General features: G+C 30.1%; 4 protein-coding genes across 17 annotated transcripts in view; 3 read left to right on the top strand and 1 right to left on the bottom strand.

Annotated features, from left to right (window-relative positions):
• LOC126925115 (spondin-1-like) overlaps positions 1-2270 on the top strand; it is a 34158-nt gene extending 31888 nt beyond the window's left edge. For all 4 annotated transcript variants that reach the window (XM_050740372.1, XM_050740374.1, XM_050740375.1 and 1 more), the window contains one exon: positions 105-2270. In XM_050740372.1, coding sequence (XP_050596329.1) covers positions 105-280 — 176 coding nt within the window. In that variant the 3' untranslated portion in view covers positions 281-2270. The remainder of the gene's footprint in view (positions 1-104) is intronic.
• Positions 1455-4639, bottom strand: LOC126925163 (uncharacterized). Of its 4 annotated transcripts, none has more exons than XM_050740479.1 (3): positions 4503-4639; positions 3131-3675; positions 1455-2985 (listed from the first exon to the last, which is right to left on the bottom strand). In XM_050740479.1, the coding sequence occupies exons 2-3, from the start codon at positions 3611-3613 to the stop codon at positions 2842-2844; spliced, it is 627 nt and encodes a 208-aa protein (XP_050596436.1). In that variant the 5' UTR covers positions 3614-3675; positions 4503-4639; the 3' UTR covers positions 1455-2841. The 4 variants fall into 4 exon arrangements, with proteins under 4 accessions (XP_050596436.1, XP_050596437.1, XP_050596435.1 ...); XM_050740480.1 differs by lacking the exon at positions 4503-4639 and adding an exon at positions 4187-4340; XM_050740478.1 differs by lacking the exon at positions 4503-4639 and adding an exon at positions 3792-4102.
• A 288-nt stretch (positions 4640-4927) lies between these two features.
• LOC126925111 (FHIP family protein AAEL005291-like) lies at positions 4928-18356 on the top strand. 5 transcript variants are annotated; one of them, XM_050740363.1, is made up of 13 exons: positions 4928-5083; positions 5238-5449; positions 5567-5818; positions 5907-6057; positions 6234-6479; positions 7183-7230; positions 13929-14096; positions 14207-15484; positions 15569-15767; positions 15888-15899; positions 15969-16125; positions 16264-16429; positions 16507-18356. In XM_050740363.1, the coding sequence occupies exons 1-12, from the start codon at positions 4934-4936 to the stop codon at positions 16424-16426; spliced, it is 3036 nt and encodes a 1011-aa protein (XP_050596320.1). In that variant the 5' UTR covers positions 4928-4933; the 3' UTR covers positions 16427-16429; positions 16507-18356. The 5 variants fall into 5 exon arrangements, with proteins under 5 accessions (XP_050596320.1, XP_050596319.1, XP_050596322.1 ...); XM_050740366.1 differs by lacking the exon at positions 16507-18356 and having other exon boundaries at positions 5014-5083; positions 5238-5300; positions 5368-5449; positions 16264-16471; XM_050740362.1 differs by lacking the exon at positions 16507-18356 and having other exon boundaries at positions 16264-16471.
• A 1087-nt stretch (positions 18357-19443) lies between these two features.
• Positions 19444-22171, top strand: LOC126925008 (RILP-like protein homolog). Of its 4 annotated transcripts, none has more exons than XM_050740093.1 (7): positions 19444-19463; positions 20249-20599; positions 20727-20868; positions 20955-21082; positions 21236-21606; positions 21750-21848; positions 21913-22171. In XM_050740093.1, exons 2-7 carry the CDS (start codon positions 20288-20290, stop codon positions 22034-22036), a joined length of 1176 nt encoding a protein of 391 aa, XP_050596050.1. In that variant the 5' UTR covers positions 19444-19463; positions 20249-20287; the 3' UTR covers positions 22037-22171. The 4 variants fall into 4 exon arrangements, with proteins under 4 accessions (XP_050596050.1, XP_050596051.1, XP_050596048.1 ...); XM_050740094.1 differs by lacking the exon at positions 19444-19463 and adding an exon at positions 19503-19814 and having other exon boundaries at positions 20727-20847; XM_050740091.1 differs by lacking the exon at positions 19444-19463 and adding an exon at positions 19504-19814.
• Positions 22172-23223: the final 1052 nt, after the last annotated feature.

Genomic DNA, 23223 nt, shown 5'->3' with positions numbered 1-23223 from the left:
AATATTTCATTGTTAAGGCCGTAAAGTTAATGATACGGTTACCAGATGCAACTATTATTTCTGAGAAAATTTTTAAATCTTAATGCGATTCTTGATGAAATTAGTTTCAGTTGACTGTAAAATGACACAGTGGTCTAGATGGTCACGTTGTACAGCCACTTGTGGAGAAGCAGCACAACACAGGACAAGAATAGTCAAAGTTCAACCTTTTGGTCCAAGAGGCAAACTTTGCCCTTCTCTGGTAGAGTACAGAAAATGTTATACAGAGAGATGTCCATAATAATGTTCATCCATACTTTTTACATATCCATTTTTTATTTTATTTCTTTGTCTTTAAATGCATTTGAATCTGAAATTTCATTTATGTATCATTAAATCAAGCATAATAGAGATTTAACATGGAATAAAGTTTTTGCAATTATAATACATAATAAAAGCTGTTATAAAATATTACAATTTCTTGGCGTGATATATTTTCCAAAAATTGACGGTACTATAAATAAGAACTGACAATCAATACCTATTAGATATCACCTAATTATATTATATTTTACAATATTAGTTTTGAGGATGCTTGATGCATTGATACATAATATTTTAAAATCGAATTTGTTTAATCTTCTATCGCTTTTATTGCAAGATTTAAAATAAAAGAGTGTTCAAAACCGAAATTATATTCTGATAAACATGTTGGAAGGTATATATGAATTAGCAGTAAATCAAATACGCATTGAAAAAATTCCTTTATTTATAGATAAATAGAAAATATTTATGATAAATTTTAAAATCAAATTAGTGTAATACAACGCACAAAATATCGTGCTACAATTCTTGTCTACCTTTTGTTTTAATTCTTTTCAGTTATTCAATATTGAAAAATAATAACAAATCGTTATAAACTACATATATGAAATACTTCATATGTATATGCATATGTGATACGAGTAATTGTAATATATAATTACACATATATTGCATATGAGTAAGTAATTCTTTCAGTCAAAAAAAACCGCATTCCAATTATTCATAAAAAATATGTTCAAAAAAAGTAAATACAAAAAGAAAAAATACAATTTATGCGAAAAAATATGTAGTAAATCGATATTTAAATTATTATTAAAAAATGTACTGTTTTTCAAATATTTTGAAAGCCAATCTATGTATAGTAGCAATAAATATGTTTCTCTGTACAACTATTATTATAAAATATATATTTGTGGCATTTATTACATAAGATTTAAGAAAATATAGATCTCAGTTTAAGATCGAATATTTCAATTAGTGTTTATTAAAATTATATGTTTAAGATGTAAGTAAAATTAATTGGGCAAATACTATTAACATGGAGAAAATATTTATAAATGAGGAGTATAATAATAGTTTTTACATATATGTTATTATTCAAAAGCTTAATCCAATATTATTTCCAAGTAAAGTAAATGTAGTACACAATATTTATATTTCAAATAATCGTACTAGTTAGTCAATTTTTATTAATTTTACACAATTTGTTAATCGTAATATTTTCCTTTCTTTCTCATCTTAGCATACTGTAATTAATCTTAAGGATAAGAGTATATATGTCACATATCGCTAGATAGTAATAAGTCATTATTAAACAAGACACAGTCAAGTTACTATATTCACTTACATATGTATATCTGACAATAATGATACTATATACATATAATATAGTATTAAATGAAATTCAAAACTGTTCTCTCCTATATAATATGAATATAGTTACCAATATATTAATAACATTGTTCAACACTGAATTATGATCTGCCATATCCACTAGATGATTAAACTATTCTATTTTAAAACGAATTCGGAAGTAGAATTGCTATATCGCCCTCAATTTTTTAAAAAGCCCGCAAGTTTTTGTTGCGGCGAAACACACGATTTTCCACCCCATGGCGCCATTGCTCATTTCCTTGCACTGATCCGATGAATTCACTTTTTATACGCAAAATGTTCGATTTTTTTCATATATGAATTCTTAGACACTATATAATGACAAAATTATAAAGAACTTCTCAGACAATATTATGTACCGATACGATTACATGCAGCTGCGATATCGACGAGCTAGACAAGCAATAGTCGTTTAGCGGCAAAATATCGTGTATATCTTCTAAAGTTCAATGATAATACCCAATCACTTAAAACTACAAAATTTAATAACTTTTATATCGATATGATATTAATATAAGTGAGATAAGATATCGATATAGTTTTCATCACTCTTAATCAAATTCTTGCAAAAACTCGTCTTCTTGAAAAACTGAAAGTGGCAAAACAATCCCGCTTCCTTCTTCTTCTGGATTCGTATTTGAAATGAGACACTCTGTATAATCTACAAGGATCACCTAATAAATATCCTAAATTCAAGAAAGTTCTGGTTTCTTAGGCAGTATAACTGATGTTAATAATACATTTTACTATAAGCATAATATTTTATTTTATTGAATAGTTGAGTCTGTTAAAGTATGTTTTACTATATATATAATATATAGTGTAATATATATATGTAAGAAACCACTTTGATTTGAAAATCAGTAGTTTTGAATCTCATTTTAGTATTAAGGATGTAAAATATTCTAATTCTATATATAAAATTATTGTCCATTTTGTTGTCCAATACTTTGAACTACATAATTGAAAATTACTATATTATATATTTTAGTTTGTCCTATGTATATAATATTCATTTATGTTACACAATTTTACAAGACAGATCCATATATGATACAATAAATTTTAATTTATCATTTATTAGAATATACTGTCATATAAAATAATGAAAGATTTTATTAATTTTCCCACTTTTTCAGTACATTACTTATCATTAACATCTTCCTTTGAAGAAATATTTTCATCTTTTAATAAAGGAGTATATATAAGTATAGTACTATCTTTGTTCTTCTGTGTTCCTGAGATAAATCCCCGTATCTTTTTTTTAATTTCTTTTATCACCTCTTCCTATAAAATTAATGATATTGTATTAAAGCTGAATACCAATTAATTTTTTAAATTAATGCAATTTAACTTATTATTAATAATTCAAATATTTTGAATACAAGCTCTTATAAACAACATAGATAGTTGCAATTAATGCTTTCCTTACTTGAGGCCCGTTAGGGTGGGAAAACAATATTTTAGCCTTATAATTTTTTTTTAACGTTTTGTTAATATTATTAATTTTTACATTTAAATCATAATTCATAATATTCTGTTTTATAGTAAATATCTTAATAGACTTTATCTTCTGTTCATCTTTACATACTTTTACATTGTTTGTCATCTCATCAATCTTTGAAGAACTTACAAGTTCATACACACTTCTACCACTTTTAGATGTATCTGATACATGTACTAACTCAAGATTTCGTCTTTTAGCTAATTTTTCTGCGTTCTCTAATGAAATGACAGAAACAGATTTATCTGTATGTATAAGTGTAATTTTGGGAATCCTTGTAGTCTTTCCTTTCTTTTTCTCCTCATCTGCATGATTTATACAACTTTTACTAAAATTTTGAACATACTGATTTACGTTACTGTTATTCTTAATTAAAAATAATCTAATTGATTTAAATAGAAATTTGGACATTTCTGATTATATGTTTAGTAATATTTCTTACACATAAGACTCAGACATAAAGTTATTCAGTACTGAAACAGAATAAAAGATTGAGGTTAAGTTACAATTAACGTACAAAAACAATTAAATATAGTAATATGCTAATTATAGAATAATTAACAAAATAAATCTATTTAGTTATTCTAACATTTATTTTTTAGTTTTATTCCTTTATATCGAAAATAATAAAATTAAAACTTTTTAAGTCATAAAACTGTTAATCTTTTAAATATACAATGCCCACGGTTCTCATTGTGATTGTGATATAGTTATGTGACCATATTGTTTTTTAAATTTTCGAGAATTTTTATTTCTTTTTAATAAAATTAATTTCATATTTTACTTCATATTTTAATTATTTTCATATTTTTTAATATCTCCAGATTTTATACATATTAACATTTAAAATTCGTGACAGCTATAACATTAAATTGACCATATATCATTCTAATACAGAGTAGAAACTGTGAATATTAATATATTGCATTACTTTGTCATAATGTAAAATGAATACACTATTTTTTTGGTTAAATTAAACAATACCTTATTTACATATATTTCTTTACACACATCTGTCATATTACTATGTTCGAGATTTAATTCTTTATACTTAATAAAGCTTAAGTATGTAAGTACATCATTTGTTTTAATTAATATCTATATTTTAATCGTTATATAATATATAAGTCAAACAGAAATTTTTTGTTATATTTTATAAAATTTTAAGATGAAAATCACTATCTTGGGGAGATACATAAAGATTCCTGATTTCTTGTTAAATAATACAAATTTTCGAAATGGTTCTAAAATGCAAACTGGACAAAACGCATTGCATTGAGAAGTATAAACATGGACGTACCTCAAATAAATCTGGAAAAATAGGAAAAATGAAAAAAAGTTAAAATTAATCTCTAAACCTTAGTTGAATAAATATGGCGATTTCTTAATGGGCTAACATAATAATACAGGAGTGATTAGTTGCTGGTTATCAAACAAACAAAATATTTGACATAATATAACGCTGACACGCGTTAGCAAAGTATTCGTAATGCGCAAGTCGCATAATAAATATGCAGTTTGTATTATCACTGTGTCCTTGCTGCGTAGATGGGCGATTATCTCAATAAGTAGGACAATTTTGACAGAAAAACTTGGTTAGTGGAAACTGAGGAAGATAGACGAATACTTTATTTTTATGCCAGTTAGTAATATGAGAGATTTCGAAGAGAAAGGATGCGTGAAATCAGGTTTCTGATGAACGTGGAAGTAAATAAAATATAGAGCGAAAAAATGAGCTGGTTACGAAGTAGCCCCTTGAGAACTAGTTTCACTAAGCAACGTTCAAGAGATTCTCCGCCAAAAGATGCTGACCCGTCAGCATGCTATGACAGTTTTTGTAAACATTGGCAACAAGCGTACGAAATCATTTTACGTACATCTGTAAGTTCAATTTTTAAAACATAGCATTAGCTTAAAAAGTAAAGATTCGAAAGTTTTCCAAACGATTTTTGTAACTGTAGTATTTTCCGCTTTTTGATATTATCGTAATAAATTAGAAAGGATTGTAATTAAGTATTTTATTATATTTGTACAGCCGCCGAAAGGAATATGTAATCAAGATGATGTTCTTGGAGTTGTTAATCATGTAGATCAGATGGTAACTCTTTTAGTTTTAGAATTACGTGATTTTAACTTTTACAATAATTATCGACAATCTACAACAGCAACACACTCTCCTTGTTTGGAGCATTTATTAAGTGAAAACCTCCTTGTTAAACTTTACGATTGGAATAAACATAGTGGAAGGTAGAGATCCTTTGATTAAAAATCATAAAAATTTGTGTTTTGACATTATTTAATATAAAAATAATATTGTGTGTTGTAATATATGTATTGTATGTTGTATTGTATGTAATTTTGCAGATTTAATAATGCTGTTCGTTTAGAACAATTAAAGCTATATGAACTTTTAGTATCACATAGCGGTACTCTTCTTGCCCATGAACCAGTTGCCAGACCATTGTTACGATTACTTGAAGATTGTGCAAATGATATTATGCCATTAGAAGTAGAAGAAAAATTAGTAGTGTTATTAAATCAATTATGTGTTGCTTTAATGCAAAACATGGCATTACTTGACTTATTTTTTCATCCAACAGCAATAGGAAAAAACAAGTTGGTAGAATATTACAAACATATTTATACAGAACATTATGCGTATATTGCGTAATGTATATTTAATGATATACGTTAATTTTTCTAGATTTATTATTTTTACATTACTGATACCATATGTGCACAGAGAAGGTGGAGTAGGACAACAAGCACGTGATTCCATGTTACTCTGTATGTCTCTTTCAAAAAAAAATGATGAAGTTGGCATCTACATTGCTGATCATTCTAATATATGTCCTGTATGTAATCTTTGTAATAAATTAAATTTATGTAAAAAAAGAAAATAATGACTAATAAGAGATAATACTAATTGCGATAAGTTTTACATAAACGTAATTTATAATTATTATGTATTCATATGCTATATTGTTATGTACCTAAGTACTAATGAAGTTTTTATTTATTTAATAATTAGGTATTAGCTACAGGTTTAAGCGGGCTATATTCATTGTTACCAAGGAAATTAGATATTGAAACAGATGATTGGCATCGGTTAACACCAGATGATGTTAATGATTTACCAGCATTGATGCACTTAATGAATTCTTTAGACTTTTGTAATGCTGTTGCACAAGTCGCACATCCTTTGGTACAAAAACAGTTACTTGAATTTTTATATCATGGCTTTTTGGTACCTGTGATGGGACCAGCTTTGTTACAGGTGAATATAATATACATACATATATATCTTATTATTTGTGTAAATGAAAACATCTGCTTACCTTTTTAATTTAAATGAAATGCGTCATTCTGCAAATGGCTTATAAACTTATATTAGAAATTTAAATATGTGTATTTATTTTATTATTATAATAGATAATTATCATATACTTTTTTTGTTTATAATACATTGCAATATCTTTCTTACTTTACATGTATGTGTGGTGAAAGAAGGTACTTGCAACTTGTTTATTTGAAAATAGAATATGGTTAGTAAATTGTTATTATTAAACATACATATATACAATACTTCCTCTCTCTTTTTCATAAATTAATTTTTTTTAAATACTGAAGTATGCTAATCACATGACTTTTTCCTGGTTTTTACTCAATTTTACAATGATTTCAATTATTTCATCTTATTTTAATATCCTGCTTAGTTATTTAAAAACATTAAATACATAATAATTGGTAATTGGAATTGTACGTAAAGTTTATTAATATTTCCTGTTTAATAGATTCTTATAGGTACATATAGATGTGTTATTAAATGCATATAACATTGTCAATGTGGTGATGGTAAATGTAAATATTAATACCTAGTACTAATTAAGTATTAATAATAATGCTAATATAAAGTTCGAATCATTTATGTTATGATATGGTTGTTGGTGGCTATCCGGTGACATGTTTATGGTGCTCAGGATTCTGTTGGTTTGACCATAGAACAGCTAGATGCACAAGAACATTGGGTTAGTACAAAACACTGCAGTTAGTGTAGTAAACTTGTTCAATTTTCTTAATATTAGTTTTAATACTTCTAGGAAGTTTTAATACCTTCTTGATATTACGTGATTTTTATTATATAAATAATAATATAATATTAGTGCAGGCTTAAGCTTTTACTGACATTCTATACTTACAAATAGTTATAATAAACATTTAATACATAAAGCTTTTATAAACTACCTATAAACCATATGAATTATATTATAAAGTATACCTAAAATCTTATGTTTAATGACTTTACATAAAATACTTGAAATATATCTTATTCATAAAATTTATATTTTTTATACATAAATTTTCCAAATTACAATGATTAAATTTTTTCAAATTTAAATATGTTATGCTTTTTATGCTTTTGTTTTCTGTCTTTGTTTCATATTTTATGCTTTATGCTTAATTTGTTTTCGTAATAAAAATATGTAGCTTGAAACTATTTTAAATTAATATTAGTATGAGTTTGTTTAACTATTTTTGAAGTTTTTGTGTGTTTTAGATAATGTTTATCTATAAATGCTAATATCCTTCTTTTACCACAAAATAAAATTTGAATATTAAAATCTAGACATATTAAATAGAATTGTAGCAGTTTTATTAATAATTGCTTATTCATGAATTATAAATTCTTAATGACATTTACATATTTTAAAAAGTTCTTAAAAATTGTTAATTGTTAATTGTTTAAAATTATTATTTAATTTTTAGTTAAGTTATGATAAAGTATATATATGTCGGAGATGGAAAAACACCGGAACCTCTCCTTGGATTCTCGGGAATACCGTAATGTCGTAATTTAGATTAAACAAATGTCGCTCCGATTGTTCGAGGTTTATGATAGTGAGCTTGGGCTCGAGGCGACAACCAGTCGCCGAACGTAGCCGCGGTCAAGGGATGAACGTTTTATCTAACAAAGGCACAGAGTAACTCTATACCTCTCCTTTAAAGAAATAGCCGTAGCGACACGTGGCAGTAAATATTTCAAAGGTTTCTGTTCCGTGGCTCGCCACACGCAGATCCTATCCTTCGGGTAAGATGATCTCCAGATGTCAATATACCTCCGCAGTATGTTTAGCTAACTTGAGGACCCGCAATAAATCTTAAGATTTAGTCAAGCAAAGTTCTTCATTTAGACAAACAGTCCTTGTTGCAACTACGGGACGATAGGAGAAGCCTATCTTCCACGAACGATGCCCCCGTCAACAACCTCCCCTCAAGGGCGGCCAGCATCTCTTTCAAAACGCCGATATGGAGATCGACCAATTAGCAACAGCGCTAATTTCCCTCACCTTTGGAACGAAAGCTTTCTTTGACGAATCCGAGGATCTCATGTCCTTAGACCCACCCATTATAGTTTTCCTCGACGGCATCGTCGAGACGGAGAGCGACTATCCGGTACGATCTCGACGACGATTCAAGTAACTCTCGGATACGTAGTGATGGCCCCATGCATTAACATTGAGTACAACTTAGACGCTAAAGAAGAGTAGAGTTCGTCATCCCGTTGACCGTGGATTCGTTATTGAGCCTAAGATCATTGTCATTAGCTTCTCGAGTATCAAATTATCGCGATTACTTGTCCAATTCCAACATGGTCATGTTTGCACTAGTAAATATCTCCTCTATTGCATAGTGATCACGTCTAGTGTCAATAGGGATTCGTTTACGCCCTTAACCCTAACTCTAATCGTAACGCCAACCCGACATCAGAAGTGGGATCAGTGCCGATTATAACAGTGCTAGAACTTACGACCATCGTGCGCGAGTAACCCAGTCGCTAGTGCAAAATCGAGTGTGAAACCTAACAAGTTTTCGCTACCACGTTTTAACCCTTAAAATCGCACGTTCCGACCCCGCTGCACGGGGCGTAACTGTTAACCTGATTATGAAAGAAAACCATAATTTCAATAACGAGTGGCGAGTCGACTTCTACGTACTGGAAGCATCATCGGGTAGATCAAGTCATCTGGGTGAGTCGTTTCCATTTTTACTCCGATTCGGGAGCCGAGCGTTCACTAATTAAAGAGTCCGTGACCTCGAGATTTCTGGCAAAAGAATGACTGACATATTAGTAATGCGAGGAGCAGGAAATACTTGTATTAAACATACGCCTCCCATTTGTTCATCGTGTGTATTAATGATTTTTACATCGAAGATAATTTCTCATGTCCTTGCTGATAGTTATCTAAAATATGATATCGCGATTAGTTGTGGAACTCTAAGTCTGGGTTTTGACGTAACATTACACAAAATAGCCTCGCTATGTGTAGAACAAAAATAATTAATGTCTGTAAGGAAACCACTGCAAACGAGATCGTCGTTAATGAAGCTGACATTGATGTACATGGTAATAATAAAAGTCGATCAATTTCTCTTCTCGACAAATTCAAAGATTCATTCGTTACGGATTCCCTACGTATTCGCGTAAATACAGGCCGGTTAGAAATACGATTAATTGATCCTAACATCACCGTACGAGGAAGTCCTTATAGATTTAGCGAGGAGGACCGAAGAGCGGTACGTGAGAAAATAAGCGTTTTAATTAAAGCAAAGATCATAAGGCCTAGTAATTCGCCATTCGCGAGCCCTACGTAACTCGTGAAGAAGAACACGGCTCAGATAGATTATGAGTGGATCCCCGAGAACTAAATCAAAGTACCGTCGCGGATCGGTACCCTTTACTCCTTATTGCGGATCAAGTCGCGAGATTGCAAGAGGCGAGATATTTTATTAGCCTGGATATGGCCAGCGGGTTTCACCAAATTCCTACTTATCCTAATTCAGCGGAGTATACAGCGTTCGTTACTCCCGACAGACAATATGAGTAGATAACGATGCCGTTTGAACTGAAAAATTGCGCCGTCCGTCTTTCGGAGGGCCATTCGCAAGGCCCTAGGCGACCTCGCTCATTCGTACGTTGTTATTTATTTCGATAACGTTCTAATTATTGCCGACTCGATAGATCAAGCTTTAGGAAGATTGAACACCGTATTAGATACCCTCGTAAAAGCAGGATTCTCTGTTAACATTGCGAACTGTTCTTTTCTAAAGACATCGGTGCTCTGTTTGAGATATGTAATTCATAACGAAGAAGTTCGTCCGAACCCGGGTAAAATACACACCTTAAGCTTTTTCCTGTGCCAACAGCCGTCACACAGTTCAGGCAGTTCATAGGGTTAGCTTCGTACTTCCGAAAGTTCATCCCTAAATTCTCACAGGTAATGAAACCCCTGTATGCGCTCATCTCGAATAACAGAAATATAACTTGGACAGATAGGCACGAGAAAATAAGACAACAGGCAGTTTCCGCCCTGACCGACGCGCCGGTGTTAATGATATTCGACCCCAATTACCCGATAGAACTACATACTGACGCTAGCTCGGAGAGAGTTACGGGGCGATTTTGACGCATCAAGTCGAAGGTAAAGGCAAAGTAATAGAGTATTACAGTAAAAGAACTACCCTCGCAGAATCTAGGTATAATTCCTACGAACTAGAGACGTTAGCAGTCGTAAACGCAGTCGAGCGTTTCCGTCACTATCTACATGGGCGGGAATTTCTTGTCGTCACGGATTGCGACTCGTCGAAAGCGTCGAGTAACAAAGTACATTTAAATGACAGGGACCATCGGTGATGGGCCTACTTGCAGACTTTTGTTTTTTGACATTATGTATCTGGAAAGTAAACGGACAGCCCACGTAGATTTCTTCTCGCGAAACCCCGTAGATTTAGACCACCGTAAAATTGATAAAATTGCGGAGAAAGAAATCAATCTGGCCGAAATATCGGAATACTGGCGATTAGCCGAACAACGTCGTGATTCTCAAACCTTGGGAATCGTCAAGAAATTGCAAAACGATGAGCTCGCGGAAGACATCGCGAATACATACGAATTACGGTCCGGTACTCTTTACCGTAGGATACAAAGAAAAGGCAGGACTCTCTGTTTACCTATAGTCCTAAGAGGTTTTAGATAGTCTGTTATTAACTATGTGCACCAGTCAATTATGCACTTAGGTTGGGAGAAAACGCTCGAGAGACTGTACGAGTATTACTGGTTCGAAGGGATGGCGAAGTACGTTCGCCGATTCATTGAGAACTGTCATGCTTGTCAAGTTTCGAAAGCTAGTTCAGGTAAGATACAAGCCGAACTACATCCTATACCTAAGACCAGCATACCCTGGCATACGGTCCACATGGACATAACAGGCAAGTTGAGTGGTAAAAGCGATTCAAAGAAGTACGTCATTGTTTTGATCGATGTGTTCACTAAATTCGTATACCTGCATCGTACTCGTAAGATAGATTTCCGTAACACCATTAAAGCGCTTAAACCCGCTATATTTTATTCGGAAGTCCCTGCCGGATAATAGCAGATCAGGAAAGATGTTCTAAAGGTAATGAATTTCGAGAATTCTGCGAAAGCAAACGAATTCAAGTTCACCCGACAGCGACCGATGATAGAGCCAATAGACAGGTAGAGCGTGTTATGCGTACATTGAAAATACGTTCACGACAGTAGAAACGACCGGGCGGCCGTGGCAAGACGCGATTGGGGAAATACAGCTAGCGTTGAACTGCACCACCAACCGCGTGACTAATTCGAGCCCTTTACAACTACTAATCGGTAGAACAGCGAGACCGTACGACCTATTACTACCCGACAATATCGAAGAAAAGGAAGTCGATATCCCTGATGTAAGACAGCAGGCTGTATAGAACATAGAGAGTAAAGCCCAGTACAACAAAGAAAGTTTTGATAGAAACAAAGCTAAAGTGGTTAGGTTTAACCTCGGCGATTTCGTACTACGCAAAAAAAATGAGAAAAGAAACCAAACCAAGCTAGAGCCAAAATTCAAGGGGTCCATTCGTAATAACCGAGATTTTGGAACGAGATAGATATATTTTAAAAACGCTAGACGGCAAACGATCGTATAAAAACAGTCACGACAGATTAAGAAAAATGCCGGACAGTCGCGTTCCCGCTGAGTTGGACGTCGGTAGTGACGGCAATAACAGTGACCACGACGACATGAGCACCTCGATCTCGGAAGATCCTTAGCACAAAGACCGTAGCACCTTACGGAGTACGTTATGAAGCTTGGTAAATGGGCAAGTGATGTGTTCACGCGCACCATGAGCTATAGAGTTATGAAGCTTGGTAAATGGGCAAGTGATGTGTTCACGCGCACCATGAGTTATAGAGTTATGAAGCTTGGTAAAGGGGCAAGTGATGTGTTCACGAGCACCATGAGCTATAGTGTTATGAAGCTCGACTAAGGGGCAAGTGATGTGTTCACGCGCACCATGAGCTATAGTGTTACGAAGTTTGGTGCGGTCGTGCGATCTAGAAAAACGAGATCCATTGGGGTGCGAAATCGAGACTGGTCCATTTCGCCGTTATGACCCGACTGATAACCCACAGGATGCAACTAGCACTTCCAATACTAATTACAACGTTACTAATTCATGTGCTCTTCTATTCCTTTTGTTGTCAAACCTCCGAACAAAATTTTGTTGTTACACCGGACCCTCAGCTTATTTAGACATTAAGTTAAATTGTAGACATGCTAATTGTACCGAACCTAATGTTAGAAAGACTCAACCTTGTAGCTGCACCCGAGGACGTGTGATAGTCAGAATGGCCGTGTCGGAGATGGAAAAACACCGGAACCTCTCCTTGGATTCTCGGGAATACCGTAATGTCGTAATTTAGATTAAACAAATGTCGCTCCGATTGTTCGAGGTTTATGATAGTGAGCTTGGGCTCGAGGCGACAACCAGTCGCCGAACGTAGCCGCGGTCAAGGGATGAACGTTTTATCTAACAAAGGCACAGAGTAACTCTATACCTCTCCTTTAAAGAAATAGCCGTAGCGACACGTGGCAGTAAATATTTCAAAGGTTTCTGTTCCGTGGCTCGCCACACGCAGATCCTATCCTTCGGGTAAGATGATCTCCAGATGTCAATATACCTCCGCAGTATGTTTAGCTAACTTGAGGACCCGCAATAAATCTTAAGATTTAGTCAAGCAAAGTTCTTCATTTAGACAAACAGTCCTTGTTGCAACTACGGGACGATAGGAGAAGCCTATCTTCCACGAACGATGCCCCCGTCAACAACCTCCCCTCAAGGGCGGCCAGCATCTCTTTCAAAACGCCGATATGGAGATCGACCAATTAGCAACAGCGCTAATTTCCCTCACCTTTGGAACGAAAGCTTTCTTTGACGAATCCGAGGATCTCATGTCCTTAGACCCACCCATTATAGTTTTCCTCGACGGCATCGTCGAGACGGAGAGCGACTATCCGGTACGATCTCGACGACGATTCAAGTAACTCTCGGATACGTAGTGATGGCCCCATGCATTAACATTGAGTACAACTTAGACGCTAAAGAAGAGTAGAGTTCGTCATCCCGTTGACCGTGGATTCGTTATTGAGCCTAAGATCATTGTCATTAGCTTCTCGAGTATCAAATTATCGCGATTACTTGTCCAATTCCAACATGGTCATGTTTGCACTAGTAAATATCTCCTCTATTGCATAGTGATCACGTCTAGTGTCAATAGGGATTCGTTTACGCCCTTAACCCTAACTCTAATCGTAACGCCAACCCGACATATATATACGCAAAATCATAGGTAAGTAATTTTCTAATATTACAGACAACAGTGGATGAATTAGTTGCAGCCACAGCTTATTTTGATTTATTTCTTCGTTCTGTAACTGAACCTGGTCTCTTACGTTCGTTCGTTAGATTTTTACTCGAAGATAATTATGATGAATGCAGAATACTGGATAGTCTTATTCAAAGGATATCTTCTAGGTCACGGGTATATATTTTATTTTTATTACATATTATAAAAGATGACAATGTTGATAACTTTTAGTAAGTATAATAAATAATAAAAGATCATAAAAATTTTTCAATTCTTTGTTTTAGTTATGTATAGTAACATTGGGACTATTTGAAACTTTGATTAATTTAAATTGTGAAGACATTATGCTAGAATTATGTCTGGGTGCATTAAGTCCTTGTTCTCATGTAATGCTCTCCCAACGTAGAAGGTTAAGAGATATTGATCCTTTTGGACGTGCAGCTGAGAAGTTTTTGTCTTTGACACCAAGTTGTTGCTCGCCATTTGCATCTATAAATTCTCAATTCAATTCTTTACCTAACAATACAACATATGAAAAATATTCAAATGCTACATCTGAATCTTTGAAGTCATTGCCAGCATCTATAAATTATGGCGTCAGATTATCAGACAGCCTTTATGGAAATTATCATGCGTATTTATGTGACGCTCGACAAAAAATAAGAGCTTGCCGAATTGCTTGTTCTACTTGGTCATATCAATACAATGGAGAATTACCAAAAGATAGTACTACAAGCAGTGCGACTACTTTAATAGATGACAATACATTATTAGATCAATCTCAGAAGAAAACTGAAACAAATAAAGCTTTATCATTAGAGACAGTAAAGCAACCAACGGTTTTTAATGAAATTATTGAAAACTCATCAATAGATAACATGCTAGTTAACATATCTTTGCTAGATGGGAAGGATTTAAATACAATAGAGAAAGAGTTAAAAATAGAATCCCTTATGGCAACAGGTATAGAGTTATCATTAGAAGAACAAGCAAAATTAGATGCAGATATTGCTGAATTGTTAAATGAAGATATCGGAATATCAGATTCTGTTAAAGAAATGTCATTAATAGATAAAAAGGAATTTGATAGCAGTAATGACGATTCAAACACCACCATGAATTCACTTTTATCGTTAGGGGAAAGTAGCGGCTACGAAAGCTTCGCATTTAAAGGTTCATCGCAGTCAACTCCAGATAATGAACCTAGCGAAGATCGAATAAGCGAACACGACGAAATAGAAATTGAATCAAACAAAGAACAAGGTATATTATCTCTTCATAGCATCATAGAATCAAGTTCAATTGCACCAGAAGAATTAACAGCGAATAAACAAAGTAAAGAAAATTACCGTCAAGATGTATTTAATGGACAACCGAATGTCGGTATATTTTTGGATGTTCTTTTACGAAAACTCGAATGTATGACAAGTAATAATTTATATGTTAATTTACATCTAACTGGTCTTATCAGCAGATTAGCAATATATCCTCAGCCTTTGTTACAATCATTTCTCTTAAATCATTCTCTAGTATTTCAACCCAGTATTAGATCACTTTTTCAGGTTTGTAATTATATACATATTTTTATTATGTACATATTCACAAATAGTGTATAAGATTATAAAAAAAACTTCATCTTTCATCAGGTACTTGCATCTTTAAAACATAAAATAGATCAATTTCTTTCACAACACAATAATATAGATATATTGGTCGAACAAGCACGACTCTTTTTAATTAACCGCGAGGATAAATTAGTAAATGCAAGAAAAAATGCATTAGAAGCTGCTGCTCATTCTGTATCCACTAAAAGAAATTCTTTGAGTGGGGAACCATTTTCAAGAGGTACAATTTTTCTGATTACTTAAATATTAATTATACTTCACTAATATATTTTATTGATGCAATATATAAGTATACATAAATATTATATTATTGCTTATAATTGCCATGCACTCCCGGAAGTGTTCAAACGATGTAGGTATAATAATTGCTTACAAATATGAATAATATATAAGTATTATACTCAAAAAAATTACGTTTTAGGTGAAAATAAGAGATGGAGTTTAACATCATCTTTTACGCAAATGCTTAGAAGATCAAGTGGCAGTTCTGGTCCAAGTAGTTTAAACAATACTGTTAATCAATCAACTGGTATATCTGAAAATCAATTAGAAGCTATTGGACATGGTTCTGGATACCGGTAAATATTTTATTATCATATCATTGATAGATTCACTAGTCAAAATTGTTAAAAAGATATGTTACAAATTTAACTAATATTATACAAACTTTCTTTTATAAAAATTATAATAATACTATAAAATTTTTCATCGATTAGATATTATACAAAAACGTCCTGGGAATCCCCAAATGAAGTAAGTCCAGTACAAAATGTGGTCTTATGCGCAGTTGTATTAGACGAGTGGCTAAAAGAATTAGCTGCTATTACACAAGAACATGCCATTATATCTCTTACAAATAATCTGGAGTTTAAAGTTTAATATGTAAGACGACTGAATACACAAATTAAAATTCAGTTAACAATATAGTAACTATTGAAAATATTTTTTCCTTCTTACAGGGTTTTAATAAAGTAATATGTGATATACATATACACACACACTGCTAGACTTATACATAATACATCATATTATAGAATTTAAAATGTTTATGTAAAGTTATTGAAGAGAATGTAAAAATATTATACAGAATATTGCTATAAATATGAAAACAATAGTATCTTTTTCATTTTATAAATGTAGATAAACAAATTAGGGATTAGCTTAAAAAGTTATAGATTTATACATTTTTGTTGATGTTATCCGTTTTAATCACTAGTTATATGAAAATTGTGTTAAGAGGAAATATATAGAAAGTTTTATTCAAAATAGGCCCTTCGAGAATATTAATTATTAATATTTAAACAATATCGGCCGAATCTTATTATAAAGACTGACATTTAGAGCAATTTCCTATACAATATACACATATTACATTATTAAACTATTTAATAACTTTTTATTACATATGCTACAAACCGAATCAATTTATTTGAAATTATATTTAAATATATGTATATTAATCCAAGATCATAAATAGTTAAAAATATTTAGATAAATAAAGGAAAGTGCCAAGTTATCATTTTAATATGTTACATAATATAATCAACATTTTGGAAATTGTTCCAAATGTATTTAAAATGTAACAATCAAATTACTATTATGACAAATTTATTTTAACAACAAGGAAAATATATTTGCATACTTATGAATTTTACATTGTCTAACAATGCGTAATAATTACATAGCCTGTTTTTATTGTACTTAACTTAATATATAATTATAAAGTCATAATTACTGAGTAATATATATCCACAAATATCATATGAAAGTTTAGTAGCACAAAATATTATATACATATAAATTTATATACTTTAAATTATGAATTTTTAAATATTGCTAGATGAAACTGTGCGTAAATCGAACACTAACTGAAATTAACAATTCATCTATCTTGTAATAATTTTATCCTATATTTTTACCTTCACTAATGTAATGTTAAATATAAAGTAAAAAGTATTTTATTATGTAGTTTTGTATTGATTAAAATATACAAATATCAAATTTTTTGCAATATTTAAAGTGAAACATTAGTACAATATGTATGTTAGTAACTGAAGAAATATTGATACTTGGCAATAATGCGATATTACTGCATGACTATAAAATATTTGCTTACATATAAATAGCATATCAAAATTCATTTATTAAAATACAAAAATTATTCCAGCTCAATTTTTGTCAACAAACATTAAAATTAATATTAATATATGAGTGCAATTATTAAAAAATTATGGTAGTTAAGAAACAGTTAAATGACAATGAAATTGCAACATGATCACTAGTTAAAATATGATTATAAGTGCATTTTGTTCATTACTAAAAATCAACATGTTTTTTGAATATTTTAAAATTCATATTTAGTATAAAATATTTACTGCAATGTGATATTAAACTAGATTATTGGAACTTTATTAAAGTTTTATTTTTGTTTCAAATATTTAAATGAATATTAATTTAATAAAGAATTATTAACAATTCAAACAAATATGCTTCAAATGTTTGAATGTAATGCATGGTAGAATAATATTATTTTATATGACTACAAGTAATATCGAATTTGTAGCATTGTAATATTAGTAACTTAATAATTTAATAATTTCTTACATAAGAAGTGTTTAAATGCAAATTTCATTATTAGCATACCTTATGTACCTTTATTGAAGACATGCAGTATTTTCAAACAATGTTATATGCTTGCCAACTTATTGCAAATAATATAATGTAATATTTTTAATATTTTATCATTTAGTTCATTGTTATGTTTAAATTTGTTAATAAATTTACGTAATAAAATAGTTTATAGTAATCATTCAAGAATTTTCATAATTCAGAATTGCATATATAACTTCAATAGCATAATTTTAAATATTTAAGTTTATAATATTTTTTATTTTTCCATTTTTAATTATGTTGCTAATATTAAAAGTATATTAATAAAAAAAAATTATGACAATAATTTAACTATATTTTATAGTTATTTTATAAATAGATAAAATTAATTTGAATTTATATTTTTGCATTTCTGTTTAACTGAAGATATGTTATATGTTGTTACAAACAATTTGTTATAATAAATTGTATAATTTACAAGTTTATAGTGATCACCAAGAAAACTTTCATTTGTTATATATTGATTTTTGCTTAGTAAGATAGATATTACTAGCATCAGAATTTATATGCTATACAAAATTTAATATACATATGTTCAAATTTTGAAAATTTAATATCTTAATTACACAACGACTGTACACTGAAATTGTAATATAAAATAAAATATATATATTATTATATTACATAGAAAATGTTTTAATAAAAACTGATACCAAAAGATTAAATATATATAGTACAATTTTTATGAAACAGAATTCTCATATACATATGTATATTTTTAAAACGTTGAAAAGATAAAATAGATGTGAAATAATAGATCTTTGAATAAAAACAAGAATTTTCGTTTTTAATTATCGTTACCATTATTATCTTTTACTAATATATATTCGATAATGATAAAAGTACATAAAAAAAGTTTATTAAAAGTACATAATATAAGAATAAATACATTTTAAAATTAACTTTATTATTTTAAATAATAAAAGGATTGTTATACATTCATGTATTTAGTGCAAATAAAAATGATTTTGTGTTTTAACCATCTTTTAAATACTTAATCATTATTAGATCGCAAGAAAAATAAGATGAGTAATAAAAATCAATTCTTTCAATATTTTATATGGAATTTTTTATAAACAATTTTTAAATACTTATAAATTTCAACATATGTGTGCGTGTGTGTGTGTGTGTGTGTGTGTGTATATATATATATATATATATATATAGTTGTTGACATAGGTATGTATACAAGTATCCTACTACTTTTTTAGAACGGAGCATCCAAAATTAACAATGTAGTTTACATGTAAGGCAAGGAATTAATCGATATTTTGCTTTACATTGAATATAATACAAAAATACATATAAGTAAATATTTTTGAATTATAGTTTCTCGGCAAAATATTATTATGAAAATGTGTAATTACTGAACGATTCTGTTGCGTTCGATTGGAAATGTCCAATCATTGTATCGCTTTGATTAACACTCGCCGATAGATACAGTTTGCGAAAATCGCTGTACCAAAAAGAAGACTAGGCTTAATCTAGAATCACTAAATTGTCGATTTCAAACTTCTTTAATTTTTTCTTCTATTTCAATTTATTACTTCGAAAAGATACATACGGTGCTTGTGATGAAAATCGTCTATATGTACACGTACGTATATTAAAAGTGGAACCTCTGCAGTACTGCCATATAGCACTAAATAGAATCTGATTGCAACTGTGCTTAATCGACATGATCTCATACTTTCAGACACATTAATTGTTATCGATGTATATATTCTAATCGTTTATATTTTAGTATAACGAATATTATTTAAATTTCTTAACGCCAGGCCTAAATTAATATAAAAGTGTGTTATATTAAATGTAAATTATGATAATATTAAATTAATATTAATATTAATATTTTGTTACGTTTCATTGTATCTTTTTTAATTTCACTAATTGATCGTTACACATTTCGAGGTATTGAAATTTTTACAAATAATTGTAATATTTAAATTAATCATTGTATTAATATATCAAAACTAATATTAGTTAGTTATTGACATAATTTCTGTTAGAATATATTATTGTATATTTCAGCAACTTCACATATAATATACTTTGATATAAAAAGTATTCATGCCTTTTTGTTTGGGAAATTATACAACCCATAATATGGAGGAATATGCTGTAGTATCCGACATATCCGTTGTAGATGTTTATGATATTGCATCGGAAATAGGAAAAGAATGTGAAAAACTCATAGATTCATATGGAGTAGACTCTGTGACCAATCTTATGCCAAAAGTAATACATGCATTAGAATTATTGGAAAATCTTGCAACCAAAAATGAACGTGAAAATACTACAGTTCAAGAATTACAAGCAAAGATTTCACAACTAGAAAGTGATAAAATTGAAAAAGCTGAAGATAGGCAAAGATTTGAAAAGGTATTTTATTTTAAAAAATTCATAAATTCCACGTATATATAGATGCATATACATAGGTATTTGATAGATGCATATTTAGAACTTGCTTGTTTTCTTATTTATTCAGAAACATTTATTTATTATATAGGAACTGGAACAAATTGAGGAACATTGGCGTCAAGAATCTCGTGACCTAGTAGAAATGGTTACAAGGTTACAAGAAGAAAATAGACGATTATCAGAGGCTCTACAAGAATCACGTAGTGATAGTCAGTACAGCAGTAAACAAAGTACTAACAACCTTTTTCGTACTAACACGATGCTATAAATGTTCTACTGTATATATGTCTTATTAGTTACATGAATATATTTCCAGCTTTTACAGCTAGTCAAGAAGTTGATATTGCAGTATTGCAGCACTTAAGATCTATGATAGACAAACAAAGAGATCAAATTCGAGGAAGAGACAAAGAGCTGCTGCAAAAAAATACAGAAATAGAAAATGTAAATTGGTACTTATGTTCGTATGTAATTTGTGATTAATATAAATTGTGATTAAGTAATGCAAAATGTAATATGTTCGATACTTTATAATTTCCTTAATTGTCTGTTCCGCTTTTTATATTTTATTGTAAATTATTGTTCTATTTTATACAGCTAACAGCACAGGTTGAAAAACTCGGGGTTGTCGGTCGAGAATTAAAGCGCAAACAGCGTCAGGCCCAAATGCAAGCACGTGGTTTAGTAGAGGAACGAGCAGACTTCTTAGCCCAATTGCAAGATCAAAATCGTGAATTGATAAATCTTCGTGCTCGCCTTGGTTTAGCAAAAAAAGAAAATGAAGACCTAAGTAAATTACAGGGTTGCCCAGATTTAACAAATAAGGCTATATATGATCTGGATGATCCTGACAGACCAAGGTTTACTACCGCCGAGTTGAAAGAAATTTTACATGAACGAAATGAATTGAAAGCTAGAGTATCAGATTTAGAAGATGAACTAGAATTATATCGACCAAAACCTGAAACGTACGTTTCACATGTATACAACAATAATTTGCCTTGCTCCGTAAATTATAATAAGATTTTTTCAGTACAATTTAATATTACAATATTTAAGAAATTATATTGTCTTTGATATATTGTCTTTGAAATTATATTGTCTTTGATAGGGTTGAAGATGATAAAGATGCTCCTGTTCAAGGCCCTCTTCCCTATGAACCAGATGATGCACCATGGAAAAAGACATCTGAATCTGGAATTCGTAAATTGTAAGTAACTCATACATGAAAAACTTAAGAATTCTAATTTTTAATAACGATGTCTACTTTCCAGTTTCCGGAAAATTTTCTCAGAGTCTAGCAGTAGTTTTTTAGTTGGTAGTAGTCCACGTCGAAGTCTTTCTAGTTTATCAAAAATGGCTCTCTCTGGAAACAGTACATATGATGAATCTATATAATGGTTTTTCAACGAATAATTTTTAAAATCCTACGAAGATTTATTGAATATAATGTCTTTATGTTTATTCACAGTATTTTATATTCTAATAATAGTACCTAAATTGGTTTAATGAATTAAAAGTACGTAACTCATTTTTTTTGAGTTATTAATTATAACTATTAAATAACTAAGAAGATTTAATTATATGTGATTAAAAAGAATTAGACAAAAGCACGATTATTCATATATGTGCAACATTGCATTTATCAATTATTAAAATAATCTAAAACGAACTATATTTAAATATATGTTAACAATTGAATTGACGTGCCTCCAAAGTTAAAAATGTTGATAATGATGCATATGGTAGTGTCTTATCATTTCTATTGGTATTATATTTCATATAAGTAATGGTATAAAATATAATATTCTAGACAAAGTCATACAATCTCTTTAACTTGTATAAAAATCATGCAGTAGCATTTTTCTTTATTATATATTTGTAGTTAACACAAAACAAATGTTTTTAGATACAAAAAGATTCAGTTTTGTCTTGTTAGAATATGATAATTTCTTTTGCATTTATTACATAATAGTTACAAATACATGAAATTCCAAAAGTACTGATATATCTTTATCAATATAGGCTATTTAACGTTATAATAAATATAAAAATTGTATAATTACATAAAAAATAATTATTGTTTTTTAAAGTATTTATATTTGTATATCTCCGTTTTCTTTTCAAAAATTTTTATGTCTCAGTATAATTTAAAATATTAGATTAAAATAAGTATTCTTTTGACTAAAATTTGGGTACTTTTAAACAAATATATATATATTTTTTCTCTATAGTTTTAATAAGAATTTGGATATTATAATGTGTTTACATTTTTTATAATTTGTGTGCCATTAAATGTCAGTGTGAAAATAAAGGCAAATATTATACTTATATAGATTGTAAATACTATTTGAAAATCATAAACGTAGATATATTTAATATAACATATATGAAAATATTAATAATACACAAGAAAATTACACAAGAAATAATAATAGTAGTGTTAATGTGAAAATATGCAATCACATAAAATGATATTCACATTCAACCAATAAAATATATTGATAATAGTCATTCTTGTTAAATTGATATATAAATTAAAATTATAAAAAAAAATAAAAATATAGCTCTCACTATCAATTTCA

The sequence above is a fragment of the Bombus affinis genome, chromosome 15 (genome assembly GCF_024516045.1).
Source record: "Bombus affinis isolate iyBomAffi1 chromosome 15, iyBomAffi1.2, whole genome shotgun sequence".
Classification (NCBI taxonomy): domain Eukaryota; kingdom Metazoa; phylum Arthropoda; class Insecta; order Hymenoptera; family Apidae; genus Bombus; species Bombus affinis.
The sequence above is the reverse complement of the archived record's forward strand: the minus strand, read 5'-3'. Positions and strand labels throughout refer to the sequence as shown.

Excerpts from the sequence above, each read along its gene's own strand:
- LOC126925111 (XM_050740363.1), top strand. The coding sequence starts at position 4,934 with ATGAGCTGGTTACGAAGTAGCCCCTTGAGAACTAGTTTCACTAAGCAA. Across the intron at positions 5,819-5,906 it reads ACAGCAATAGGAAAAAACAA|ATTTATTATTTTTACATTAC; the intron begins GTTGGTAGAATA and ends TAATTTTTCTAG. Across the intron at positions 6,058-6,233 it reads ATCATTCTAATATATGTCCT|GTATTAGCTACAGGTTTAAG; the intron begins GTATGTAATCTT and ends TTTAATAATTAG.
- LOC126925163 (XM_050740479.1), bottom strand. The coding sequence starts at position 3,613 with ATGTCCAAATTTCTATTTAAATCAATTAGATTATTTTTAATTAAGAAT. Across the intron at positions 2,986-3,130 it reads CCCACCCTAACGGGCCTCAA|GAAGAGGTGATAAAAGAAAT; the intron begins GTAAGGAAAGCA and ends TTAATTTTATAG.
- LOC126925008 (XM_050740093.1), top strand. The coding sequence starts at position 20,288 with ATGCCTTTTTGTTTGGGAAATTATACAACCCATAATATGGAGGAATAT. Across the intron at positions 21,083-21,235 it reads AAAATACAGAAATAGAAAAT|CTAACAGCACAGGTTGAAAA; the intron begins GTAAATTGGTAC and ends TATTTTATACAG. Across the intron at positions 21,607-21,749 it reads TATCGACCAAAACCTGAAAC|GGTTGAAGATGATAAAGATG; the intron begins GTACGTTTCACA and ends TGTCTTTGATAG.